General features: G+C 44.5%; 2 protein-coding genes across 2 annotated transcripts; one reads left to right on the top strand and one right to left on the bottom strand.

Annotated features, from left to right (window-relative positions):
- Positions 1 to 364: 364 nt before the first annotated feature.
- carhsp1 (calcium regulated heat stable protein 1) lies at positions 365 to 15,364 on the top strand. The gene is made up of 5 exons (XM_079745705.1): positions 365 to 538; positions 10,943 to 11,076; positions 13,113 to 13,221; positions 14,319 to 14,441; positions 15,070 to 15,364. The coding sequence occupies exons 2-5, from the start codon at positions 10,974 to 10,976 to the stop codon at positions 15,230 to 15,232; spliced, it is 498 nt and encodes a 165-aa protein (XP_079601831.1). The 5' UTR covers positions 365 to 538; positions 10,943 to 10,973; the 3' UTR covers positions 15,233 to 15,364.
- Positions 15,365 to 17,759: 2,395 nt separating this feature from the next.
- LOC307083010 (serine/threonine-protein phosphatase 4 catalytic subunit B) lies at positions 17,760 to 23,512 on the bottom strand. Its single transcript, XM_079746787.1, has 9 exons — positions 23,401 to 23,512; positions 22,601 to 22,880; positions 22,105 to 22,156; positions 21,957 to 22,007; positions 21,005 to 21,106; positions 20,564 to 20,737; positions 19,705 to 19,831; positions 19,314 to 19,503; positions 17,760 to 18,724 (listed from the first exon to the last, which is right to left on the bottom strand). The coding sequence occupies exons 2-9, from the start codon at positions 22,708 to 22,710 to the stop codon at positions 18,595 to 18,597; spliced, it is 936 nt and encodes a 311-aa protein (XP_079602913.1). The 5' UTR covers positions 22,711 to 22,880; positions 23,401 to 23,512; the 3' UTR covers positions 17,760 to 18,594.
- Positions 23,513 to 23,772: the final 260 nt, after the last annotated feature.

Genomic DNA, 23,772 nt, shown 5'->3' with positions numbered 1-23,772 from the left:
ATGCAATTTGCCATAACATGCTGTTAAAAAACGCTTCACTGATTGATGGTGATCAGTAGTCTCGATTTCACTACCATTTATAAACGCAACTCCTAATAAGTAAAACAACTGTAGGACTATAAATGACGAGCTAATTGTTTAACCAATTAAGACTGCAATCATGACGAGTAGCTGTGAAAGAAAATACGTTGGATGACTACCTTGTCCGACTTCATATAAGATAGTTGTATGACTTCATTGTCCGACTTCATACGGTAGTGGTAGGACTACCTTGTCCGGATTCTTCGTAAAGGTTGCCCGATGGAAAAACCCTTACGTCAACCAAGTAGTGGACCACGCCCATGAGGCTGTCCGTCAAGCAGAGCCGAGTACGGTGTGTTCGCCTTTGCTGCTTCTCTTTTGATGCTGTTGTGGTGTCGTCATTCCAAGCACACATCAACACCGTAACAGACGAAATACTACAACAACTACTGACTGTTAAGGACTCAACCCCCTTTTTTCCCCAAACGCGAACGTAAGCCCGCAAACTTCAGAAAAGGTGAGCGATGCGCCGCACACCTAAACGCCTCTGCAGGAAAATGATTCACGAACCTTGTCCGAAAAGGTGCAAATTTGTACGTGCATGTTGTGAATTGAATATTGCATTATATGTTATGGACTGTATCAAACTAGAGTAGTTATGTCTGTTTTTCTAAACAACAGCTTTTATATACATTGTGTGCGTTTGTGTGTGCGCGCGTGTATCTTGAATGAGAGAATACAGAAAATGTAGTCGAAGCAACAGTGTGTCCCGCTCAAATCGTGCACTTTGGACTTTGTGTGTTGTGGGAAAACTGAGCTTTGGGTTCTCCTTTCGAAACGGAGATTTCCTTGAGAGCGCACATTGCCCTCCTCCCCATTCCGGGAGCGACCCCATGGGAACGCGCCACGACGTCGCTCGTTCCAATGGGGTCCGAAATGTGCGAATATTGATCTACATCCGAGATATTAATGGTGCACTGTAAAAAAGATAGACAAATTGTGAAAGTGTGCAGAGAAACACTTCGATTTCATTTCCTTCAAAGATCAGATGCGTTATGCTCCTTTGGGAGGGTGTGTGACCTAAACCATGATATTGGACGAAGTTGAAAACACGTCGTGTTAAGCGATTACACGTCGTGTATAGGAGGGTCTCACGTGACGTCACGCACGTCCCAAGCCGTCATCCTAGTAGTCTTTAAATTGAGAATTCACTGGTGTTTGGGTTATTCTATACATTGTGTTTAAGAAGTACATCGTCCGTCTTGATGGAACTTCAAATTGCATGATTGAAACCATATAGGGGTGTGGTTTAGCCAATAACACTCTCCATGCCAACTTTGAAATACATTTGGGGAGTGAACCATGCCTTGCTTATCTTTCTGCAGACGCCAGATGTGATAGAACCAGCCCAGTACTTTGTTAAGACACGAAAGCTTAACACATCTTTAGCAATCTGTATTAAAGCAAAGGAAACCGATTTAAAAATCAAAGATTTATTAATACGCAGCCATTAGAAATTACAGCCATTGCAGTTGATCAGTAGCCGCCCTTCCCAGCCTCTCCAGCAACTGGCCATCCTTTACCATTCCCCATTCCATTATTGGAGTCCGACATGTCAGCAGAGCCGACCGTAGGCTCTCCGGGGTTGTATCTGGTCAGGAAGAAGGCCCGTCTGCCTTGCTGGTAGCGGGACCTGGAACTGAAGTGGTAGACGGGTTCCAGGTCGGAGACGTCACTCAACACGGGCTCCTCCTGCTCAGGGTCCTCCTCTCCAGGCGTCTCCTCCTGCATGGCGGTGCCATGCTCCTCAGGGTAGCCTTCAGGAACAGGGTAATAAGCGTCACTACCAGAGTCGATGCCGCCGCCCTTGGCCCAGCCATTGTCTCCAGCATCCATGTTGGAGCCATGGTTTGAGTGGACCCCTCTGCCAGCCATCGAGCGGCCGTTCTGCTGGGACCAGGTTGAAGGCGCGTCTGCGTTGTAGTCCTGCAGTGCTCTGCCGTAGGTATAAACCGAGGCGTCTTGACCAACAGGATAAGCAGAGCCAGGACTGCTGAAGTCACTCCATGCTGGGGAAGGATAGTTTGAGCCAAACCCTAAAAGGGAGACAACATTAACCCACTGATTTAGCTTTTACCTACTGCCCATTGCTTCGTAAAAAGGTCACTTGAGAAAAAGTTAACAAAGCACGTAAAGTTGTACCTTTATCCACGGGTAGTGATATTACACACCCAAAGAGAAACAATATCCATGTGGACCTGAGAACAGAGTAACTTGTAAATCAGATGGTTTAACAATGAAGTTGAGTTTCTATACGTTCAAGTTTCAATAGAAGACATTACCTCAAAGAGACGGCACAAGGTCTATCCATGTTGTTTTGTTTGCCGGTGTGGCTGGGTTTTGCTCTACAAACAGATTGTCCAGGCCCTGCAAAGTGATATCTCCCAGAAACAACGGTGGTTCTTTTAAAGGGTGGTTCACTCCGGTGCAGTTGATTACTGATGAACCACACCTGTTGAGCTGCAGCAGCTGACCTCCATCAGCAGCCGCCTTGACTACTACCAATCATTATTAGCTTATTTAGCCCTCTCTGATCCATTGTGCACAATAACATTTATTAGGTACATGCTATTATGAACAGGCAGGGGTAAGGCACCTAGCCCAAGGATGCCTACAGCCTGGTACACTGCTTACATTGAGGGGCATAGCCCTGAACCTTTTCAGCTGGGGCACAAATATCAACCTTAAGGGTGTCCTTTCCTTGATACCAATTAAACATTTGTTGTTCCTGTCGGGGACATGACTTGGGTTAGGGGATTAAAGACCAACTGTTACCTGAGTATTTACCTGAAAGGGACTAAAGGCCATTATGCCTGAGCTCTCAGACCATGCTGTCAATATCCAGTCGGACAGACCTCTCTGCATGAAACTGAAGGATTTAATTTCTCATTTAAAATGCTAACCATTTGTTTAAAGGTCAGTTCCTGTATGCTAGTGTATGAGTGCCTATTGTCCTGTGTTGGTGTTGTCTCTGTAACCGGGATGTAAGCCTGTGATTGGAGTATGAATCCCTGAGGGATCTGGTTTCTTGGCAAGAAGGTCGCTCCTGGGAAAGGGATTTTAATCTTGATTAGTCTCATCTGGTTAGTTAAAGGTTATGAGGCACTTTAACATGTGAGAATCAAAGCTTTCAACAGGTTAAATTGCTTTCAGTTTTGTGTTTGTGTGTGCGCCTGTGCATGTGCGTACTTGTGTGTGTGTATCTGTGTGTGTGTGTGTGTGTCTGTGTGTGCGTCTGTGTGACAGCATAGTTTAACACCGCTATCATCATCCCAGGTAGACCCAGATCGTATGTCATCATAACTTCAAATTGAGCAGTGTTGTGCTCACAACAGTAACGTATCCATCACACACACACATACACACATCACACACACACATTCCCCTCTGTGGGCCAACACTAAGCGCACAGCAGCCGTTTTATTGGTGCGATCTGATAGGCCGGCTGGCTGCGGAGGCCCTGGGATGTTGCTGTGCAATACGAGCTGGTAAGCGTCCCCAGTGACTGCTGGCTCCAGGCAATAAGGCAGTCAGAGTGGGGGGGCAGTCAAAGGGGAGGAGGAGATGGAGGAGGAGGAGAGGGAGGCAGTCAGAGTGGAGGATTGGGGGGCTCTCAGAGGGGAGGAGGAGGAGGGGGGAGGCAGTCAAACTGGAGGAGAAGGAGCAGGGGTGGGGGGAAGATGGGGAGTTAAAAGAAAATGGGCCACGGTTAAGTGGTGAAATCCATCTCCGGTTATGGTTATCGACATTCAAAGTCATGACGGGTGAAATCGATTTCCCGTGCCGATGAATCTGCAGAGAGAGGTGATCAATGTTGGGAACAGAGCAAATGTAATCGTACCGCTGATTGTGATTCACTCGTTATTCCAGCGCGGTTAGAGTTTATCGGTAAGAGATAAGAGGGAGGCGATTAAAAAAGGTTGAAAACGGAACAAAACCGAAGATGGCAATTCATTTTGTTTACATGCAAGGAGATGAACATGGGAATGAAAGTTTCAAAAACCATAGCCCTGGTTTTCAGAGATGTCAGAGAAATGGTGAAGTGGAGGGACCATAATGTGTGTGTGTGTGTGTGTGTGTGCGTGTGCGCGTGTGTGCGTGTGCGTGTGCGTGACGTGGTCTGAAGGCCGCCGGGAGCAGGACCCTCTTATCTGAGTGTTCATATGCAACAGGAGCCAAGGTGGAATGTGTGTGTGAGGGTCCGAGCTGCAGTCTGCATTACTTGGGAAATGGGATATTTTTCGCCATATGTGACCACTTTCATTTTTGTAATTTATTTATTTGACATGCATCTAAAAAGACAAATGATTCAGCAATATTCACCATGATTCACCAGCACTGTTGTTAAGGTGGCCCCGCCTTGACTACAAAATAAAAGATGAATCAAAAAAAAAAATCTCTTTTTTTATATATATATATTTTTTTAATTATTATGCATTAACAAAGTACAAAACTCCCGTAGGGGAAGAAAACATAATTCAATCAGGTACAAAAAATAAAGATAAATAATGCATCGGTGATACTGTTCAAAACTTCAGTTCATCAGGATTAGAAGATCTTCATCCAGTATGATCATCTATGCTCATCATGTATCAACGTTTGATATGTGATGGATATAAGGTGTGCACTGCATCTGAATCAAATTCCATACACTTTCTAAAGTAAAGTTTGAAGTACCGTGAAGGCTGTCAGGTTATTTGGCTGATTTCCGAAAGACAAATCATTGAACGCACATTAAGGGAGCCGTAGAGTCCATGACAATATTGACCTAAATCACCAACAGCGCTGGTTCAAATGCTGTCTAAATCCCACGCTGCCCTTCATCCACCTCGATTCTTCAGCCTGCTGCAGAGAGACTAAACCAACACATACAACAGCAGAGATCATGTTTTGTAATAAATCTCTGCTGTTACACTGCAAGCTACACTATTATGAGTTGTCAAATTACACTGTGTAATATGGCATGAGTAATTTTCCAATGAACACGTGTGTGTTAGGAGACTGGGTCTCAGGGCATGCAGGCATCGTCAGGTCTAACTGTGTCTCTGCTCTCCTCTCGTCTGACTAGTCTCTGACCACTGGACCTGGTTTCAAGGTAAAGCGTGGCAGAAATGCACAGAAAGAGGATGATCGTTTTTTCCATTACTCTACACGAAATGTTCATGATGAGAACTATGCAGAAAAATTGCTTAGAAAAAGTGCAGCAGGTTTTTATAAAAATAATAGCCACTTTTTCTCAATCCTTAATATTCGGTAAAGTGCTAATTGGTGCAAATGCAAATTGATCCTTTAACTGATCTTCGGGGAGAAATATGCCCTCTTCTGGTATAAAACTCATCTCTTGTCTCAGGATAGAATGGGTGGGGGGGGGGGTGCTGTGTATTTGTACGTGGCTGCAATAAACAGGCTCCTGAGTGTCAACAGAGACAAGCCTCTATCATTGCCTTTTTATTTTCTCTCTCTCCCTCTTTCTTCCTTTCTCTCTCTCTGCCTCTCTCTCTCTCTCTCTCTTCTCTCTCTCTCTCTGCCTCTCTCTGCCTCTCTCTCTCTATCTCTCTTCCCCTCCCTCCCTTTTCCCTACAAAAGAATACTTTCCGCGGCATCACACAAGCACAAAAAAACCTGCTGTCTCTTTAGCTTGCTGGGCTGCCTCTGTGATGCAAAGTTATCCAAAATGGTTCAGCCCTCAGAAAACAAGGTCAAAATCTGCCCTGACACACAGTAGGAACCACCGGTTTCCTGTGTGTGTGTAATTTTTTGTTCAGACATTGGTACCTGCTTGTGCTGTTTCACTTTGAATACAAACTCCACCAGCTCTCATGAGACTAAAGTTTAGCTACTTTCCCAATTAGCTTTCCTGTAAAAGTGCCGCTATAAAGCCCTGGTTTCAATCTATTGGGATCATTAGTGGTAACAAGATTCCCTGTTTCTCCCGCAATGGTGTATTAAAGCTTCTGTTTGAATGCTGCCATGATAAGTCATTTATCTAGAGCCGTGTTTGTGCTCCAATGGCTTTTCCCCTGTTTGTTCTCCCTCTAATGGAGTGTATTACATTAGAAACTATCCATAATCCCGGCCTTTCATGGTAACCTGCAATAACAATAGTGGATCTTGTCATCTCATTTGTTCATATGTTTGGATAATAAAACCGAAAATATGTAGATTTTCCTTGATGACTACAATTCATCTTTAGCCATTGTGCTTTCCCCTTTTTAAATGCTCGAGGCTAGAATGAAAACATTTGAGTTAAAAGTTGATATTTGTTCATGCACAGGCCTGCAGTGATGTCAGAGGTCATTGGCTCCTTTCCACAGCAAATATTTCAGGGAAGAAATTGAAAACTTTGTGAGTTGCGGATGCAATTTGTGAGTTGTGGTTCACAAATTGACATTTTCATGTCAGAAGGACCTTTGAGGCTGAGTTCCCTCCCTAAGGTTGACTTTATCGAACAATACAAAATAAAGAACAGAACAAGAGATGACAAAGGACATGTCCATTTGCACTTAAACAGGCAGAGTTTTTCAAGAATTCACTTATTTATTCATACGATTGACCTGAAAACCCAAAACGATGTAAAGCACACATTGTGATAATTTCCGACCATCTTTGGATGGTGCTCTGCAACAAGGATTTATAAACTGAGTGTCCGATTTTGAATATGCCATGAGGCCACAAGACTGGATACTGCTGAATGATCGCCCAGGCCCATTATACTGTGTACAGAATGTTGGCTCCTAATTGGTTCTTTGTCGTCTCTCGATGGAGCAGGGCTCAGATGCCCCACTGATTGGCTAATGGCTGGTCCATTTCCGTCTGTTCAAAGAGAAAAGCAACAGCACGGCAAAAGGACTTCAAAAAGCCTCCTCTGGCTTTCTCTCTCTCTGTCTCTCTCTCTCTCGCTCTCCTGCTCCCTCTCTCTCTTTCCTTCTCTCGCTGTCTCATCATTAATGGGAGAGCCATAGCCTGTTGTATTTAGATCCCAGGTTTCAGTTTTCTCAGTATGGCCTCTGATAAGAGGATGTGTTGTCATGGAAAGTGTCTTTCATTTGGACATTGGACTGGTCAGTGTGTGGTTGTTGTTGTTGGACTAAGTCCGTTCAGCGTATGTGATCATTGACTAAACCCTCAATTGAAACGACTAGGGCTTAATTTGAACACTCTGGGGAATATTCTGTGAGTTTTCTATTCACATCGTTCCAGGACGTGGATTGGGCTCAAAAAAGACAAACAGAAGTCCATATTTGGTCTTTTGGTGTTCTTTGAGAGGCTGGATGAGTCAAGGTGTGGGGTGTCATCCCCCCCACGTCACACAATCAATGCATTAACCCCCGGACCCGCGTCACAACACATTAGCAGTCTCTCTCTTCTTTGTCTCTTGTGCTCACTCGCACATTCACATTAAACCAGAAAGGTGTCGGTGAGGTCAACACAGTGATTATTTTGTTGGTTAAGCCCTCTCGAACACATGCCGGGTATAACAACATTGCAGCATCTCTGTTCGTTTTGTAGATGGTTGAAACTAGAGATGTTCCTAATTCCTTCCTGATGCCGATTCCGATTCCTGAACTTGGGTATTGGCCGATACCGAGTTTATACCGATACAGCATCTAGCATTGTAACTACTAACAGCACTTGTTCTTATTTAAAGGTTCTCTTACGATGGTCGCTTACTGTACATTTATATTCTATTGTTCTAATAATGCTTTTGTTTTGTTGTTAGTTAAGCGTCCATGCAGCCATGTTTTTCCGACTTGGTAGCTTGAACTCACATAGGTCGTAGATGACGCGTTTCCCATTCTGACATTTCACCACAGACCATTAACGAAAGCAGCCTAACACCTTATTTCCCTGTGTAGTAGATGACCTGATTGTAGGCAGTTTTGGAGGAATTTCCGATAATAGTATCTGTACCGGACCAACTCTAGTTGAAACACCCGTTCTCTTTCCACAACCAGGAGAACAGAGAGGACCCTTGGACTGTGTGCCTTCTACGCACTGCCTCCTACCTCTTTAAACACAGCCGAGAGAATAACGTGCCTACGGCCTGTAATTAACCTGAAACCCTTCCTTCTATACCTGCTCAATCCCCGGACCCTCCACCCACACACTCACACACCCTCGCAGGCTCTCAGCCAGCACACACTCGTGCGCAGGCATAAACCCCCCCCCCCACACACACACACACACACATTTTGCCGCACACTTAACCGCACACAGGCACTTAAACCTGCATTCATTTGAAAGAACTGTTCCGTTGTCTTGTAGCGACATTTGAATTGAGCGCTATTTATTATCATTTAATGCTGCTGGCACACACTGCCAACAAACACCTGTCAACATCTGACGTTGGAATGTGGTTCCATATAACACAGCATGCCAGGAGAGGCTTCACCTATGACCTGCACCGCCCAACAATGACATGTTATCAAGACAATTGCTCGTTTTCCAGCTGGTTTCTTTACAGCTTTGTCAAAGTCTGATCCTTCTTTAAGAGGACACTTTAAGAGGAGAGGTCAATTGAATAATTGGTTTTGTTTGGCATTTGGTTGGTTTTGTTTTGACGGCATTCGTTCCCTCCGTCGTGTTGAAGTGAAGTGAAGGCTCTGCGATGGTCAACACAAGAACCAACTGAAAACGGTTCGGTGTTCAGAAATGTGCCGGTGCGGAGGAGAACCGCGGCTTTCTGACCGGAATGGAAAGAATATCTCTGTGTACATAAACACGTCTCATTGGTCGGTCACAGCTGAACGAGAGCTCAGGGGGCGTTTTCCTTGTTTGGGGGGGGGGGGGATTCTTCTTTACTGTTTCAGCTTAGCCATTGGATTCAGGACAGCGATATTTATATTAAGGCACTGACTTGAAGAACAACTCAAAAGACCCAACATCCTCTCTGTTAGACACACATTCTCTCTCATGGGGTGTGGGTGAGGGGAGAGGAGGTTTGTGGTCTCGACTCACTTCCTCAGATAGAGCTGCTATCCAAGCCTTCAGGTGTGTGTGTGTGTGTGTGTGTGTGCAGCCATGGGTGCATGCCTCAACCAAGATATAAAAACATTAACCTGTGCTACTTGTTTTTTTTGCTTCTGCACGGGGAGGCTCTACAGTTAAAGTGGAACTCATCCAAAGCAGAAGGGAGTCCTGATTGTCTCTGGCTCCACCCCCTGTGCTCAGTGGGCCTTTGTGTTTGTGACCATGTGACCGGCATCTGCGGAGCTTCCTCTGCCATGCCCATCCTTCCTGTGGACGCACTGTCAGCTCCCCTCACACACACACTACACCTGTGTGTGTGTGTGTGTGTGTGTGTGTGTGTGTGTGTGTGTGTGTGTGTGTGTGTGTGTGTGTGTGTGTGTGTGTGTGTGTGTGTGTTGGGTGGGCTGTGTCTGTGTCTGTGTCTGTGTCTGTGTGTGTATGTGTATGTGTATGTGTATGTGTGTGTGTGTGTGTGTGTGTGTGTGTGTGTGTGTGTGTGTGTGTGTGTGTGTGTGTGTGTGTGTGTGTGTGTGTGTGTGTGTGTGTGTGTGTGTGTGAGGGTCTGCTGGGCCTCTGTTAGTGTGTGTGTGTGGGGGGGGGGGGTCTGGGTCTGTGTGTCGCTGGTCTGGTATTTGCCGTTTCAGCAGATCTCTTGTCAGTCTGATGGACAGAGAGCAGACTGGAAAATTCCATGCTCAGGCAAAGGTTGTGTGTGTGTGTGTGTGTGTGTGTGTGTGTGTGTGTGTGTGTGTGTGTGTGTGTGTGTGTTAATCTGCATGCCTTATGGGACGAGAAAGAGTATCAGAGAGATGAAAAGTAATAGATATATAAATATGGACAAAGAAGTATCCAGAATATACAAAAAAAAAAGGTTATTCTATGAATTTCATGATATCGATTCTTGCACTTTTTGGGTTAGTACTCCATTGTTCAATGCACTTATTGAAAGTTATTCTAAGCTTTGGAAAAAAATGTAGACAAAATAAATGGCCTATTAGGTCAAAGCATGTGGTTGATTCTACTGATCCTTATCCCTCGATCTAACTGTACAGTCGTATTGTTTATACTGATATGGTACGAAGTGAAGGGGGAGCACACAGGCTTCTCCCCCTTCCCACCCACAACCAAAACACACATTTCTAAAGACCAAGCGGTGTGGTGTTTGCTGTGTGGACGGTGAACCGGTTGTAGGCAGCAACTCTCAATTCATGGATCTCTCAACTCCTCTAGAGAAGCCCAACCTGGCCATGAGGGACTCAATCTGCGTGGGCTGCACTCTATCCTTACTGAAGCCGTTTGGTATCTGTGGCTCTGCTCGTATCTCAGCCGAGGACGGGGGAGTCGGCTGGGTGGGCTGGAGGATAAGACCCTGACCTAATGGTTTCAGGGAACCTATGATGTAATTGTCCTCGACGCAAAGATCAACCCGGTCTGCCCTCTCTCTAGCTCTCCCTCTCTCTCTCTCGTTCCCTTCATTCTCTCTCTAACCCACTCTTGTCCTCTCTCGTTCTCTCTCTCTCTCTCTCTCTCTCTCTCTCTCTCACGTTCTCTCATCATATCCGTAAGGGGGCTCTCTCTTCAGTGTGGAGCCGGGGCCAGCCCCCGTCTATACCCTGATTGGTGTTGCCATGGCAAGCACAGGATCCTGCGAATTTGCCTGCCAGGTCCCTAATAAGGAAGAATGGTTTACTTGACATTTGTATGTGGATATATGTTTGTGTGTGTGTGTGTGTGTGTGTGTGTATGCGTGTGTGTGTGTTTGTGTGTACATTTGAACGCAAAGTGTGTACGTGTAACAGCCTTATCTAATCTTGTTCATCCACCCCCCTCCTCCTCCTCCTCCTCCTCCTCCTCCTCCCCACCCCACCTATTCCCTATGTGCTCCACCCAGGTGAAGCCCCCATCCTCCAGCTCCAACCACCATGTCCTCTGAGGCCAAGAACATCCAGGGGTCACGACCCCTGACCCCTCCGCTTCCCCCGGCTGGACTCCCGGGGTCGTCTCCCGTCTCGCCCGTTTCACCGAGTGCGTGGTTTTAAAGTTCACGCGTCTGGTTCTCTACCCTTTCCCATCTGCGTGCTCCTTCTCGAAGGTTTACATGCTCACCCCATCTCTCGAGAGTCTACCGCTGGAACACTGAAATGCAGTGTTTATAAGCAGTGGGTGGGGTTCATCAAGGTTTCACCATCTAAAAGAAGGCTATTTATGAAACTCAAAACAGTAATAGATAAGTTTTGTGCTAAAGTTTAGTATTGTTTATGAGTTTATTAAACAGGGGACAGTGAAAGTTCAACCAGTGGGCTGGTTGAATTTTCTCACCAACTTTATCAGCAGTGCACCAGAGTTGGTGATTAAGATCCTTTATGGGGGCTCCCTGGTGGCTCAGCGCGTAGAGCACGTACCATTGTTGTCCTTTGCCGCATGTCCTCCCCTCTATCTCCCATACCTTCCTGTCTACCTCACTCTATAATAAAAATAAATGTGCAGACACAAGGGTATGTTACAAAATATTTTAATGGCAACATTCATTGTTACTTTAATTTGAAGATTTTGAAAGTCATAGATGTCATTGCACCTTAAAAGGTTAAAACGATTTCTGGAAAGCAAAATGCACCCTGGAGAAAACCTGCTTCTGTAACAGCACAGAAAAAAGAATGCAGAAAGGTTAAAGGCATCTGGCGTAAAACAAAACTTCATATTCACCATGATATCGATAAAGAGAGCCTCCGTGCCTACAATGTAGACTTAAAAAGTGCTAGAGAAACATTTTCCTCCAATATAATTAAAACCAATACTAATAATGCAAAAACCCTATTTGCAACTGTTGACAGACTGACCAACCCCCCAACACAAATTCCACCTGATCTCCATTCCACGCAGAAATGCAATGAGTTTGCAGCTTTTTATACTGTTAAAAAAATTGAAGGCATCAAACGCGCCATCAATATCTCCACTTGAAACAAAAATGTTGGACTACCACCCTGTTCAGGCAAAAGTAACGTGGCATGGATGGTATGCTTTAATGTTATAGACTAAAACTCTTGTGGAAACTGTGACACAAGTAAAGCCATCCACCTGTTGCCTTGATACTTTACCTACCAACCTCTTTAAGAATGTTTTTGACTGCCTAACAATAGACATATTGCAGATAGTTAACAACTCTCTCTAATCAGCCAATTTCCCAAAAGCCTTGAAAACTGCAGTTATTAAACCACTTTTAAAAAAGCAGAGCCTAGATGCCTCTATTATTAACAACTACAAACCAATATCAAATCTGCCCTTCATAAGTGAAATCATTGAGAAAGTTGTCCTCCAGCAACTTAATCACTTCCTGGCATCAACTGCTATGACACCTTCCAATCAGGATTACGACCCCTGCACAGCACCGAGACCGCCATTATTAAAGTTGTAAACGACATCCGTCTTAACACAGACTCTAGCAAAACCTCAATACTAATGCTACTAGACCTCAGTGCTGCATTCGACACTGTGGACCATACAATACTTTAAGACAGGTTAGAAAACTCGGTGGGGCTTTCAGGCACAGTCTTAAATTGGTTCAGGTCCTAGTCTTAGAATAGAGATTGACTAGAATCCGGGTCCCAGAGAAAGGACCAAGTTCCTTTAGGTCGGGTTGGAGTCCCGACGTGGGTACCAGAAAGACTGTAAGACAGATCTTAAATACAGTGCACTTCCTAAAATGCTGATCTATTTTACTCATTTCTTTGCATATGTTTTCTTTTACTTATCTATTATTTTATTTTATTGTACGACAATGTTTATATGTGCAGCCCTTTGAGTCTGCCTTGTGTATGAAAAGTGCTATATAAATAAAGTTGCCTTGCCTTGCCTTGGCTTAAAACCCCCTGAGGCTAAAGCGACAACACATCTAGTTTAGCACTGTCACAGTATGTGTTTGCAAAAACCTGTTTCCATCTCCCTCCCATCTCTTCTGTATGGGCACCAGCTCCCCAAGCACGGCCAGGTGTGAGGCGTTCTGTCGGCCTCCTCGCGTGTGGACGCGTGGGTGTTTCATATCATCATGTGTGTGTCTCTTCCAGGCTCCCTGCGGCTCCCGGCGTGTAAACACAGAGACCGTTCCCCCTCCCCAATGAGGGGCTTCTTACTCCCCAGCCCCCTTCCCACGCGAAGGAACAGGACCTGCTCAACGTGAGGACACACACGCATACACATATACATACACCCACATACACATGTACAAACACACAAACAGAGACACATGTACAAACACAGACAAACACATGTACAAACTCACACACAGAGACACACACATATGCATACACACACACATATACATACACACACATATACATACAAACACACACACTCATATAAGGGGGTTACAGCAGCAGGGTTGCAGGGTTACAGCAGCAAAGAGGTTAGTGCAAATAACATAACAGAGTAGTGCAAAATACAAGATACAATAAGAAATACAAAAAAATACAAATACAAATAATGTGTGGACACTGTTGGACAAGGTCCATTATATACATACACACACACACACGCATCTCACACACACATATACACAGACACACACACACACACACACACACACACACACACACACACACACAAACTCTCTCGCCTATGCCAACAACAGAATTAGAATTACATCATTATAAAAGTAAAACCCCTGTGACACTTCCCAGTAATTATAGGAATGAATAACAACGAATAATAACGAATGACGCAGATGAGAATTCTACTCTGTGTTTAAAGAGAGATTATTTATTTCAGATAAGTCAAATTGGACGATGATTCACACAAAGTTCCCCCTAGTGTCAAAATTATTTCCTTGATATAAGGATTAAACTGCGATGAAAATCAAACATCAGTGATGTAATAATGTGAAATACTTTAGAAACTAGACTAATATGAAAGAATCCTGTCTTTTTTTGACAAGCCATTTTGTTTTGCAAGCGAATATTGTCAAACTAAACGCTCTAACCAGCACAGTGAGCTTCTGTCTGTGTCCCGGTGTCATTGTCCTTTGAATAGGAGTATGATGGAAGGATAGCTAGTCTTCTTATCTGTGTGTGTATGTGTGTGCGTGTGTGCAAATAATAAAGAACAGTTAAGAAGAACAATTGTCAATAAAATGTTTAAAGATGGTAGTGAACAGTAACTGAAACCCCTCAAGTTGTTGATTTAGAATCACCTGTTCTGTCACTCTCACTCTTACTCTCACTCTCACTCTCTCTCACTCTCACTCTCACTCTCTCGCTCTCTCTCGCCCCCTGCAGGAACGCCCGGGCATCCGAGGGGCCGACGTTTAGCGGTGTGTGCAAGTGTTTCTCCCGCTCCAAAGGTCACGGCTTCATCACTCCGGCCGATGGCGGCAGCGACATATTCGTACACATTTCTGAGTGAGTGTGTGTAGGAGAGAAGGGGTTCAGGTCCAGCTCTACAGAATTATATGGTTGTGTTGATAAGATTCCTGTGCAATACAAATGGTAGTTCACTGCTCCAGCCAGTAGGGGTAACTTTACTAAGAACCTAATAAACACTTTGCCTGTTTTAGAGCTATCCTTTTCAGAGATTTCCCTATCTGACTCAATAACATATAACACAAAAGCACATTGCTAGCAAAATCTTGTTGTAGCTGAGATATTCGTCTATGTCTTTTACGGTTTTGATAATGATTGGTTCATCATTATCTCAAGGCTTATAAATTAATATTTTCTTAATGATGCGTTCATTTTTAACTAAGGACTTATGAATGAACGTTATTAAAAAGTGTTACCAATAATTTTTCGAACATAGGTGTAAGAATCTGTGTCTTAAAAGGGCTGCTGATTTGCACCTTTTAGCCTTTGAAATGATTTGTCTCGATGCTACGCTAGGGCTGTAGCTCTTTTCTAGAACAACTTCAGTTCCAACATCGCTGTAACATAAACATTCATACAATGAACACCTCCACCATTTCCATGTTCCTTTTTCTCCTTTTATGTTGATCGTAACCCTTTCTCTGGTTATCCTCCCCCCCCCCCCCAGCATCGAGGGGGAGTACGTTCCGGCCGAGGGAGACCTGCTCAGCTACAAGGTGTGCTCCATCCCCCCCAAGCACGAGAAGGTGCAGGCAGTGGAGGTGAGCATCACCCAGCCCAAACCTGGCACCCCCCACGAGACCTGGGCCGGCACCGTGGTCAGCAGCTGAAGACCAGCGGCCCCCCGGAGCGGAACAGGACGAAGAAGAGAGGAGGAGGAGGGGGAGGAAGGATGCTGGGGAGGAGGAGGAACAGGACGAAGAAGAGAGGAGGAGGAGGAGGAGGAAGGATGTTGGGGTGGAGGAGGAACAGGACGAAGAAGAGAGGAGGAGGAGGAGGAGGAAGGATCATGAGGAGGAGGAACAGGTCGAAGGAGAGAGGAGGAGCTGGTGGAGGAGGATGAGGAGGGGGAGGAAGGATGATGAGGAGGAACAGGAAGTAGAAGGGAGGAGGAGGAAGGAGGATTGGGTGTTTGAGTGTTTTTTTAGTTTTAGTTTTTTTTGGCTAGCCCATGATATAGCTCTTTCAGAGCCGTAATCATTCCCAATTTCCAATTACAGGAGGGAGGAACTTATAGGAGGAGGAGAGGGAAAGAGAGGACATACAAACATAGCAGAGGTTGCAGTGAGAGAGAATTGTGTATTTACGAGGGGCTAGCTCGCTAGCGATACACCCAGTTAGTTGGTTTGTAATCATCGTATCACATGTTGGGCTGTTTTTAGACACTGTTGTAGTAATGGAATCACTCCATACTTTCTCATGCATTTTACAGCAAATGTGTGGATGTTTATGCGAAGGTCTGAGGGGCGGAAAAAATACTGATATTAGTTAGACAGACCTTGATGAAAATTTAATGTAATTACTAAACATAAGATATGAAGAGTTTTTGAAAGATTATTTTCATTAAATGTTGAATTTCTATTGAAATAAAATCAGTGTGAAACACTGTGGTTAACATTCTCAGCTATTTGGATAGTTTACTGGATATAAATTTTCATTTGTTACTAACAAATGAGTGAATGGGTAGTTTTTTTATCTCTGATTTAACCATTCTCAAGCCTTTGTACCAAACCAAGCAGTTATTACAAAAGTCTCCCAGTGGACTCAAGATGGCGACCCTACCGTTTAGCCTCTGTTCCCACAACCACTAACCCTGGAATGACTGTGTGCTGGTGCCTGGTGCTAACATTTTGGTTTATCGTTTTCTGCTGCTCTGTGTCTTGGGCTAGACTGCACTGAAAAGACTAATCCTCTGCTCACTAATCATCAGATGCTTCATTTGGATTCCGTGTGACTTTCTCCACTAACAGCCTTGGTCTTCTGATTGGTCTTGACGGAATATAAATGATCTTTTTGGGATTTGTACTGCTGCTCGCCACCCACTGCCCCGTCTGTGCCTGCTCTCCCCAGGGCCGGTGTGTGGGCGGCACCTCAGCTCTTTGGAGGGCTGAGGACGTGAGAGAATAAAGCATTTTCAAACATTGCTTGGTCGTGTCTTATCAGATTTTAAGAGGATTCTTTATTTATTTTTTACGAAATGAAAAACAAAAAAAATGTTTGTGATGATTAAGAAAAAGTTGTTAATATAAATTGAATTTAAGTACTAATGTCACTTTACATTTAAATTAATTATTATGTGTTCTGCATATATCGTTTTCTTATAGGCCTCTAACGCTGCTTGGGCTGTGTATTGGGTAAGAGCAAGATGCATTGCGTCATTAAAACCATGAAACAAAAATTGCTACGCTATACCTTGTAAAAAAATTCTCCCGAAGTGGCTATATACTGCCCTCTTGTGTCTTAGGTTTAGGAAGTTTGAGGTCTTAAACATAACTGTTTTTATGGGTTAGGGTTAGGGTGAAATAAATACTGAAAGGCCTACATAACAGACGTTAATAATCTTTTAGTGTTATAGAATGAGAGGTTATGTTCTATGTAACTTAATTTCTCTTTGACCAAAAAGATTGCGCATAGATATCCGTTCATAAGCTTCTTTTCTGCTATTTTGGGGAGTATAGTGTTGCATTGTTGGTTGTGTACATAGTGTAAGTATAATGTAAATGTCCAAATGGAGAGTAAAAGTAGTGCAAGTTATGGCTTATCTTTCACCTACTTTAATATTATTTATTGTATCTTAGCTTTGTATGTTTTTTTCCTGTGGCTGTGATTAGGGGTTTTAAAAAGGGTTTGGCATCTCATTCATGAAATTTGTTTTTATTACCTCACTCACAGCCACTCAATTAATCACAAAAACAAGTTGTATAAAATGCATTCACCGGAAGCAAGGGTCAAATAGATGTTACTTTCCATTGAGCCACATTGCATTAGTACTTCCCTTGTTGACACTTTATAGTAAACTATTTAGGCAATACGTATAGTGGGAAATTGGACACATGCACGGGACATTCCTCAGCGTAATGTCAATGGTGGTCCCATAAACAAGCCGACAGGTTCGGGAGTTTTCCCCACCCTTATTTACCTTGTGTGTACGTGTTGGACCATCTGTCAGAGGATAACGATGCATCATGGGACATAGTGCAGAAATAAGTGATTATTTAAAGGCTGCATTATGGGTATAAAGTAGTGCACTATATCGTCAACCACACATTTGACTACAAAATAGTGTCACCCTTAATACTGCACTATATGAGTGGACCAGCACTTGCATATTGCACACAGCATAAAAGCACAGATAAATGTCGATACAAAAGACTTTATTCTTACAATATCAAAATTGACAGAACTACAGAGATTTGTAGATTGAGAACCTGGAAGTGGGAAAAACTATGGTGAATATCATGACTCCTTGTGGGCAGTTAAAGGAACTGCAATGAACCCATTAGAGAACGTGATACCAAGAAAAGTTCAGTGGCAAGGAACAGAAAATTTCATTTTGTAAATAATTCTGGCAGCAACGAAATACAAAAAAAGTTAAAAAGGAAAAAAAATAAAGTGTTAAGAATGTATTAAAGAAATTGCTTAAATGAAAAAGTCTGCATATCATTAAAAAAACAATTATATCTCCTTCCACGTCACCCGTCACAACTATCTGACATTGTTCATGTAAAAATACTACAAATAGGTTTGTGGAAGGAAAGGCGGGAGGTAGGGGAAAGGGGGGGGGGGGGGTATCTACAGAGATCAAAGAGAGAGGAGACGACCACAGCGGCGACAGAGTCGGAACATTTTAAAAACTAAATTGAATGGCCGCCGTTTTGAAAGCGCTAGAGACGACACACAGATACAAAAGTCATGGGCCCAGGTTCGGAGGTCGGCGCCTTGTGTCCGGGGAAAACCATCGCGCTGCTGGCAGTGTGGTGGGGGGGGGGTCTCCCCCTCCGTGGGCCGCGACCGCTCATAAGTGAAGACGGGCGGTGGGTGCGGGCCCCAGAGCCGGTTGGCCAGTTAGGAGGGGTACCAGGTGGTCGACGAGCGTCGAGAGTGTCCTATCGGGAGAGCGATTGGGGGGGGAGGGGGAGGAGCTTATCGGTTTTGGACCCCGCCCAACTCTTGTCCCGAGGGGGGGCGGCGCTCACAGGAAGTAGTCGGCCACGGGCTTCTTGGAGGGGATGCCCCGGGTCTCCTGCGGCGCCGCCTCGAAGATGATGAACTCCCGCTGCAGGTGCTCGTCCAGCTCCAGGATGGCCGCCACGTTACCGCACCTGGGGGACGGGCCGGGAACAGGGCCGCCGTTAGTCATGCAGCGGAGCGTCAACAGTAGGCAGCGTTACTCCCGTGCCTTAGGGGGCGCTCTACGGCACCGGTCAAGTGTAACTAGTCACAAGTGTAACTAGTCACAAGTGTTACTAGTTACATTGTTCTGGTGCTGGTCACTCAAAGTTCCAATGGATATCAACAACCTTTCTTGTGTCACTCAGTTACTAACAAGTTATCCTTATGTTATGTAACACATAGTGTTCGTGTTTGGTTTAAAACAAGACAAAATGCAAGAAGGGCAGCTATTCATCAGGGACGCTCAAGAGATGCAACCGGTCAGGACATTAGAAAGCTAAACAGAACTTTATGTGAAAAGTTATTTTGGACAACACAAGTCGAACAAGTGAAGTGGCCGTTTGAAGATTGCCAGACGAGACTATTGATACTGTTGCATCATGGGAGGCCATTAGCCATTCCGAACAGACCAAACGGCATCAACTGGTGTGAGGACATTCAAGACCCCTATGAGGCCAATAAGTCCCCTTCAAGCGTGTGTCATAACAAACGCCTGTGCGCTGAGTGTGCGCCGCCCACCTGTAGCAGTAGTTGGGCGCCGACCAGACGGTGAGCACCGTCTCGTTGAAGTGCCACTTGTAGCCCTCCATCACCAGCTGGTGGGCGCGGCAGATCATGTGGATGTCGTTGGCCGCGTTGAACTGGGCCACCACGTCCGAGCCGAACAGGTAGCCGGCGCCCCGCGGGCTCACGCCCCAGCCGGTGGTGTCTGAGGGGACAGGGGGACAGTCAGTCCCAGTTCAGAAGAGGCCCCTGTCGCCGGACCACTGTTTAACCCAGTCCCCTGGTAAACATCCTGCGTTATGGATGGAGAGCGCAACCCAACCTCGAGCGCGTGAGACAGAACACACAAGCCTGCCCCAGCCCCGCCCCGTACAGTCAGGAGGACTGGAGAGAGGACACGCCGTACCTTCGGGGTCGGACCACAGCAGGTCACACATGGGCCCGTCGTGGGGCACCTCCTGCTTCCTGTCGATGGTCCGAATCTGGTCCAGGGTCTGGATGGACGGAGACAGGCCTCCGTGCACGCAGAAGATCTGGAGGAGCACAATAAGAAGCCGGGATTCCCTCTCAGAAGGTTAACTTGTGACTTTAAGAGTAATATCCAAAGGCAGCGGTTCACTCTTTTCACACTTGGTTTGCTTCAGCCCATCATGGTGATCACACTTCATTGGCCAACCAAGACTTTTACTAGTTTGCTACAACCAGCCGTAGTAAACTGGAATAAAGGTGTCCTTTAAAAGCAAAAAAGTGTCCTTACATGTTTGGAGGCCTCAGAATATGGTTTGAGTTTCAAGTCTAAAAAGAGTTTTGAAAGGAACACTAAACATCGTGCAGGTCTCCAGATAATAAGTCTTTAAAATATCATTTTTAAAAGCACACATATAAGGCACACAAGTTTTTTACGTGTTCGGTGTGTGTGGACAAGAGGCCGGTGAGTTAAATTAGGGCTCAGATGTATTTGGTTACGTTCACCGGCCACTGTAAAAACACTCAACAATCCCCTTGTGAAATCCTCATCTCAATCCTCAACAAATGAGTTTCCTTCTCCAGACTTCCATCTGTTCCTGGTTAACGGCTCAGTCTCTGTGAGCAATCCCCCCAGAGGTTCTGCTGTAACATCTAACATAACAACTGCCTGATCCTGGATTACCCCTTCAATAACAACGGTCCACAGAAACACCAGACCCATGTATCAACCCCATGGTCTGCAAACTAGAACCAGACAAACAGTAAACACTTTGGGGGGGGGGGGGTTGGCAGCTCACCTTGCCATCGATGATAGCGGAGAGGGAGAGGTAGTCGAAGATCTCGGTGCAGTACCTCCACACAGTGACCGAGCCGTACTTGCGGAGGCACTCGTCGTAGAAGCCGTACACCTGGGTGATCTGCCGCGACTCATGGTTCCCTCGGATCAGGGTGATCCGGTCTGGGTACCTGACCTGGGGATTACAGGGGATCAGAGGGACGCCTTCCAAAAGGTTTCAAATCAAGGCTGGGCTCCAATTTGATCTAATCGAGTCGATGATAGACTCATGGTGATGGCCACTTTAAAATGCCAAATAGAAAAGGACAAATTCTGTTAGTACACATTAATTGACATTCCCATATATTTCTAGGAAATGAATTAGTGTTAATAAATGTCAATATAGCCAGGCCCTGGTGCAAATGATTGATGTATAAAAGCATGAAATCAGACAGCTCTGTACCTTCAGAGCAAGCAACAGAAGGAAGGTCTCCACGCTGTAGAAACCTCGGTCCACAAAGTCACCCATGAAGAGATAGTTTGTCTCTGGAACATCTCCGCCCACCTGGAAATGGAGGGTGATTAACAGTTAGTGTTGTGGCAGTGAGCAACTGGCTGATTCCTCAGCCTTGAGAAACAAGGCCAAAAGCATATGAACGTAATTTGCATAACAATCAAACCTATGGTTCACTTTATCAGGTGAAATCTCTTTTTAAGATATCCAAAACACTAATTGTAGTATAATAATTGATTGGGCATTCAACACCAACACGTAGTTTAAAGGTATAACGTTATTTCTTCGACTAGTGGTTTCGCACTCAATAACTAAGACGTAGTTTGAGGAGGTCATAAAGTAGCATGGGATCAGCTGTTCACCTCCGCTGCCAGAGAAAATACTTAACGTTAACCTGCCAACAAAAGATTAGATGAGTCAACTGCCCACAGAGATCGCATGAGTAAGAGGCTAATTAAATCACGGGGATGCCCAATGCCGTTATCGTGTTCCACAAGATCGTAGGAAAATAACTTTAAGAGATCGTTGTAACGTTATTATACAAGTAGGCATGGTGGCTGTCATGGGCCACTTGTTATGGTAGCAGATCAATATTGAAATACATCAATAAACTAGGGAGCTACTGGTTTAGTTTCTCGTGTTTTCCCCAGGAGTTAGGAGGTAAAAGGGCACGACGCTATTGACAGCTGATCAAATGAAACGCACCATTCCTGGATTAAAATACTGATTTCTCTGGGTTTGACCTTTGTTGGAAACTTTGGGATGATGCAAGTGCACAACTCAACAAAATATGACATAGAACTAGCAGTTTTTATACATTTAAATGATACCACCTTTTAATGATACTTTAAAAAGGTGTTTGGTTTGAATTAAATATAGAAGGAAAAAGGAGCGTACTCACTCTAAATAACTCTTTCAAGTCATAAAACTGCCCATGAATATCGCCACATACCTGTAAAACAAGATAATGAACAAACATAAAAACAGTGAACACTTGAATTTTAATGTCAGGCCAATTGTGTTCCTGGTTAAGTCCTAAAGGTACTTACTGTGACTGGTGAGTCTACTCTCTGGACATTACTTTCTTCCACCAAGATCTCCCTGAAAACAAAACGATACAAAAGATTAAAGTCAAAGAGTGTCCCACAAGGCCGTTATCTAGGCTATACTAACAATAATGTAGCGAAATTTGACAAAAGCCAGGGCATACAACCACTGCATTTAGAATATCATTATTTAAATCACTCAATGTTTTATTTTTCTATATTGATTAAATCATAGGATAGGCTAGGCTATTCCAAAATGTTCAGTATTTTACAACAGAGACTATGGTAAACAAAAGGCTTATGCAACAAGCATGCAAAAGCAAGCTGTATTGATTGATGCATTTGCCACTTTAAAGAGAGTCCATGACCTGTTGAAATCAATGTTTTAACACTAGCATACTCCTCCACTGATTTATTTCTAGGTAAGCAGCATGACCTAAACCCATTTTGATCTCTCTACCACAGTCACATGTCGTAGAGGTAATTTAGTAGTGATTACCTTGCTTTGGCACACAGTGCTTTGACTTCATTCTCCTTTATCAGCTCACAGCGTCGTAGCTGATCTATCTGACGGTCCAGGTCACTGATGTCCCCCATTGTCACACACATAGGGAGATCCGCTCACACAAGTTGCGTGCTCTTGCGCACACACACCTTGACTGCACTCAGGTGAGAAGGTGCAGCACAACGGGCGATGTGTGTGGCGCAAACAGTACACTATCACCCTGCTTCTGATGGGACTCAGCGCACTGGGGGACAGGCTAACTTTCAGACGTCAGCTGTAAGGGAAGCAAAACAAATCTCCCGTCAACAAATCTACATTTCGTACAAACATCTTGAAGGGTGGACATTTCAGAGCACACGTACACATGGCGGTTTCAACTTTATTGGGGTAGAGTCTGTATGGAGTACAAGGCAACGCCAGGCCCCTTCGCGGAGCTAAACCCCATGCTAAAACTTTAGCTTACGTCACTGATAGCGGCTACGATTAAGCCAACACGTTATTTAAACCGGTGTGTTATCATAATGGTCCATCCGAGACCACGCACAGTACTACCTTCGTTTTCAGAACCAAGATATGTGCCTTTGGGGTTCACCCAAGTCCAACAGAGTGCGAATTAACTAGCTCCCGTATGCTATGAACTTTAGCACCGCCTGTTTTAGGAGGCGAGCTAGGAGGCTAACCGGAGTTAGCATTTGATATCGAAACGTCGTGAACGAAATATAACCGTACCTTTACGAAAATACGCGTAGAAATAGCATGGAGTTTTTGGCGCGGCTATGTATAAAAACAATCACCTCTGATTTCATTCCATGGATTAGTTATGCGGCTGATCTTTCTTCATAAATCGGCCTTTTCTTTGCTCTTCCTCCCCGGTTCACCACTCCAGCTGAACGCCGCCGACTTGGCTACTACTTCCGGTGTCGGCTAAGCGCGCTCATGTTATCAAGTACGCGCACTTTCAGAGTTCACCCTGGACAATGGATAACTTGTATTGTTTTTTTTTAAATGATTGAATCAATGTATTTGTGCTGTTCGTGTTGCATTGAATGTTGCAAAAGACATTGAAGAGACGTTGGTAAATGTGATTTGTATAATTATTTGGTTCTACAATTCTGATATGTGATCAAATATGTATAACATTTTACCAAATTAATTTACAAATAATT

Source organism: Pollachius pollachius (genome assembly GCF_949987615.1).
Source record: "Pollachius pollachius genome assembly, chromosome: 11".
Classification (NCBI taxonomy): domain Eukaryota; kingdom Metazoa; phylum Chordata; class Actinopteri; order Gadiformes; family Gadidae; genus Pollachius; species Pollachius pollachius.
The sequence above is the reverse complement of the archived record's forward strand: the minus strand, read 5'-3'. Positions and strand labels throughout refer to the sequence as shown.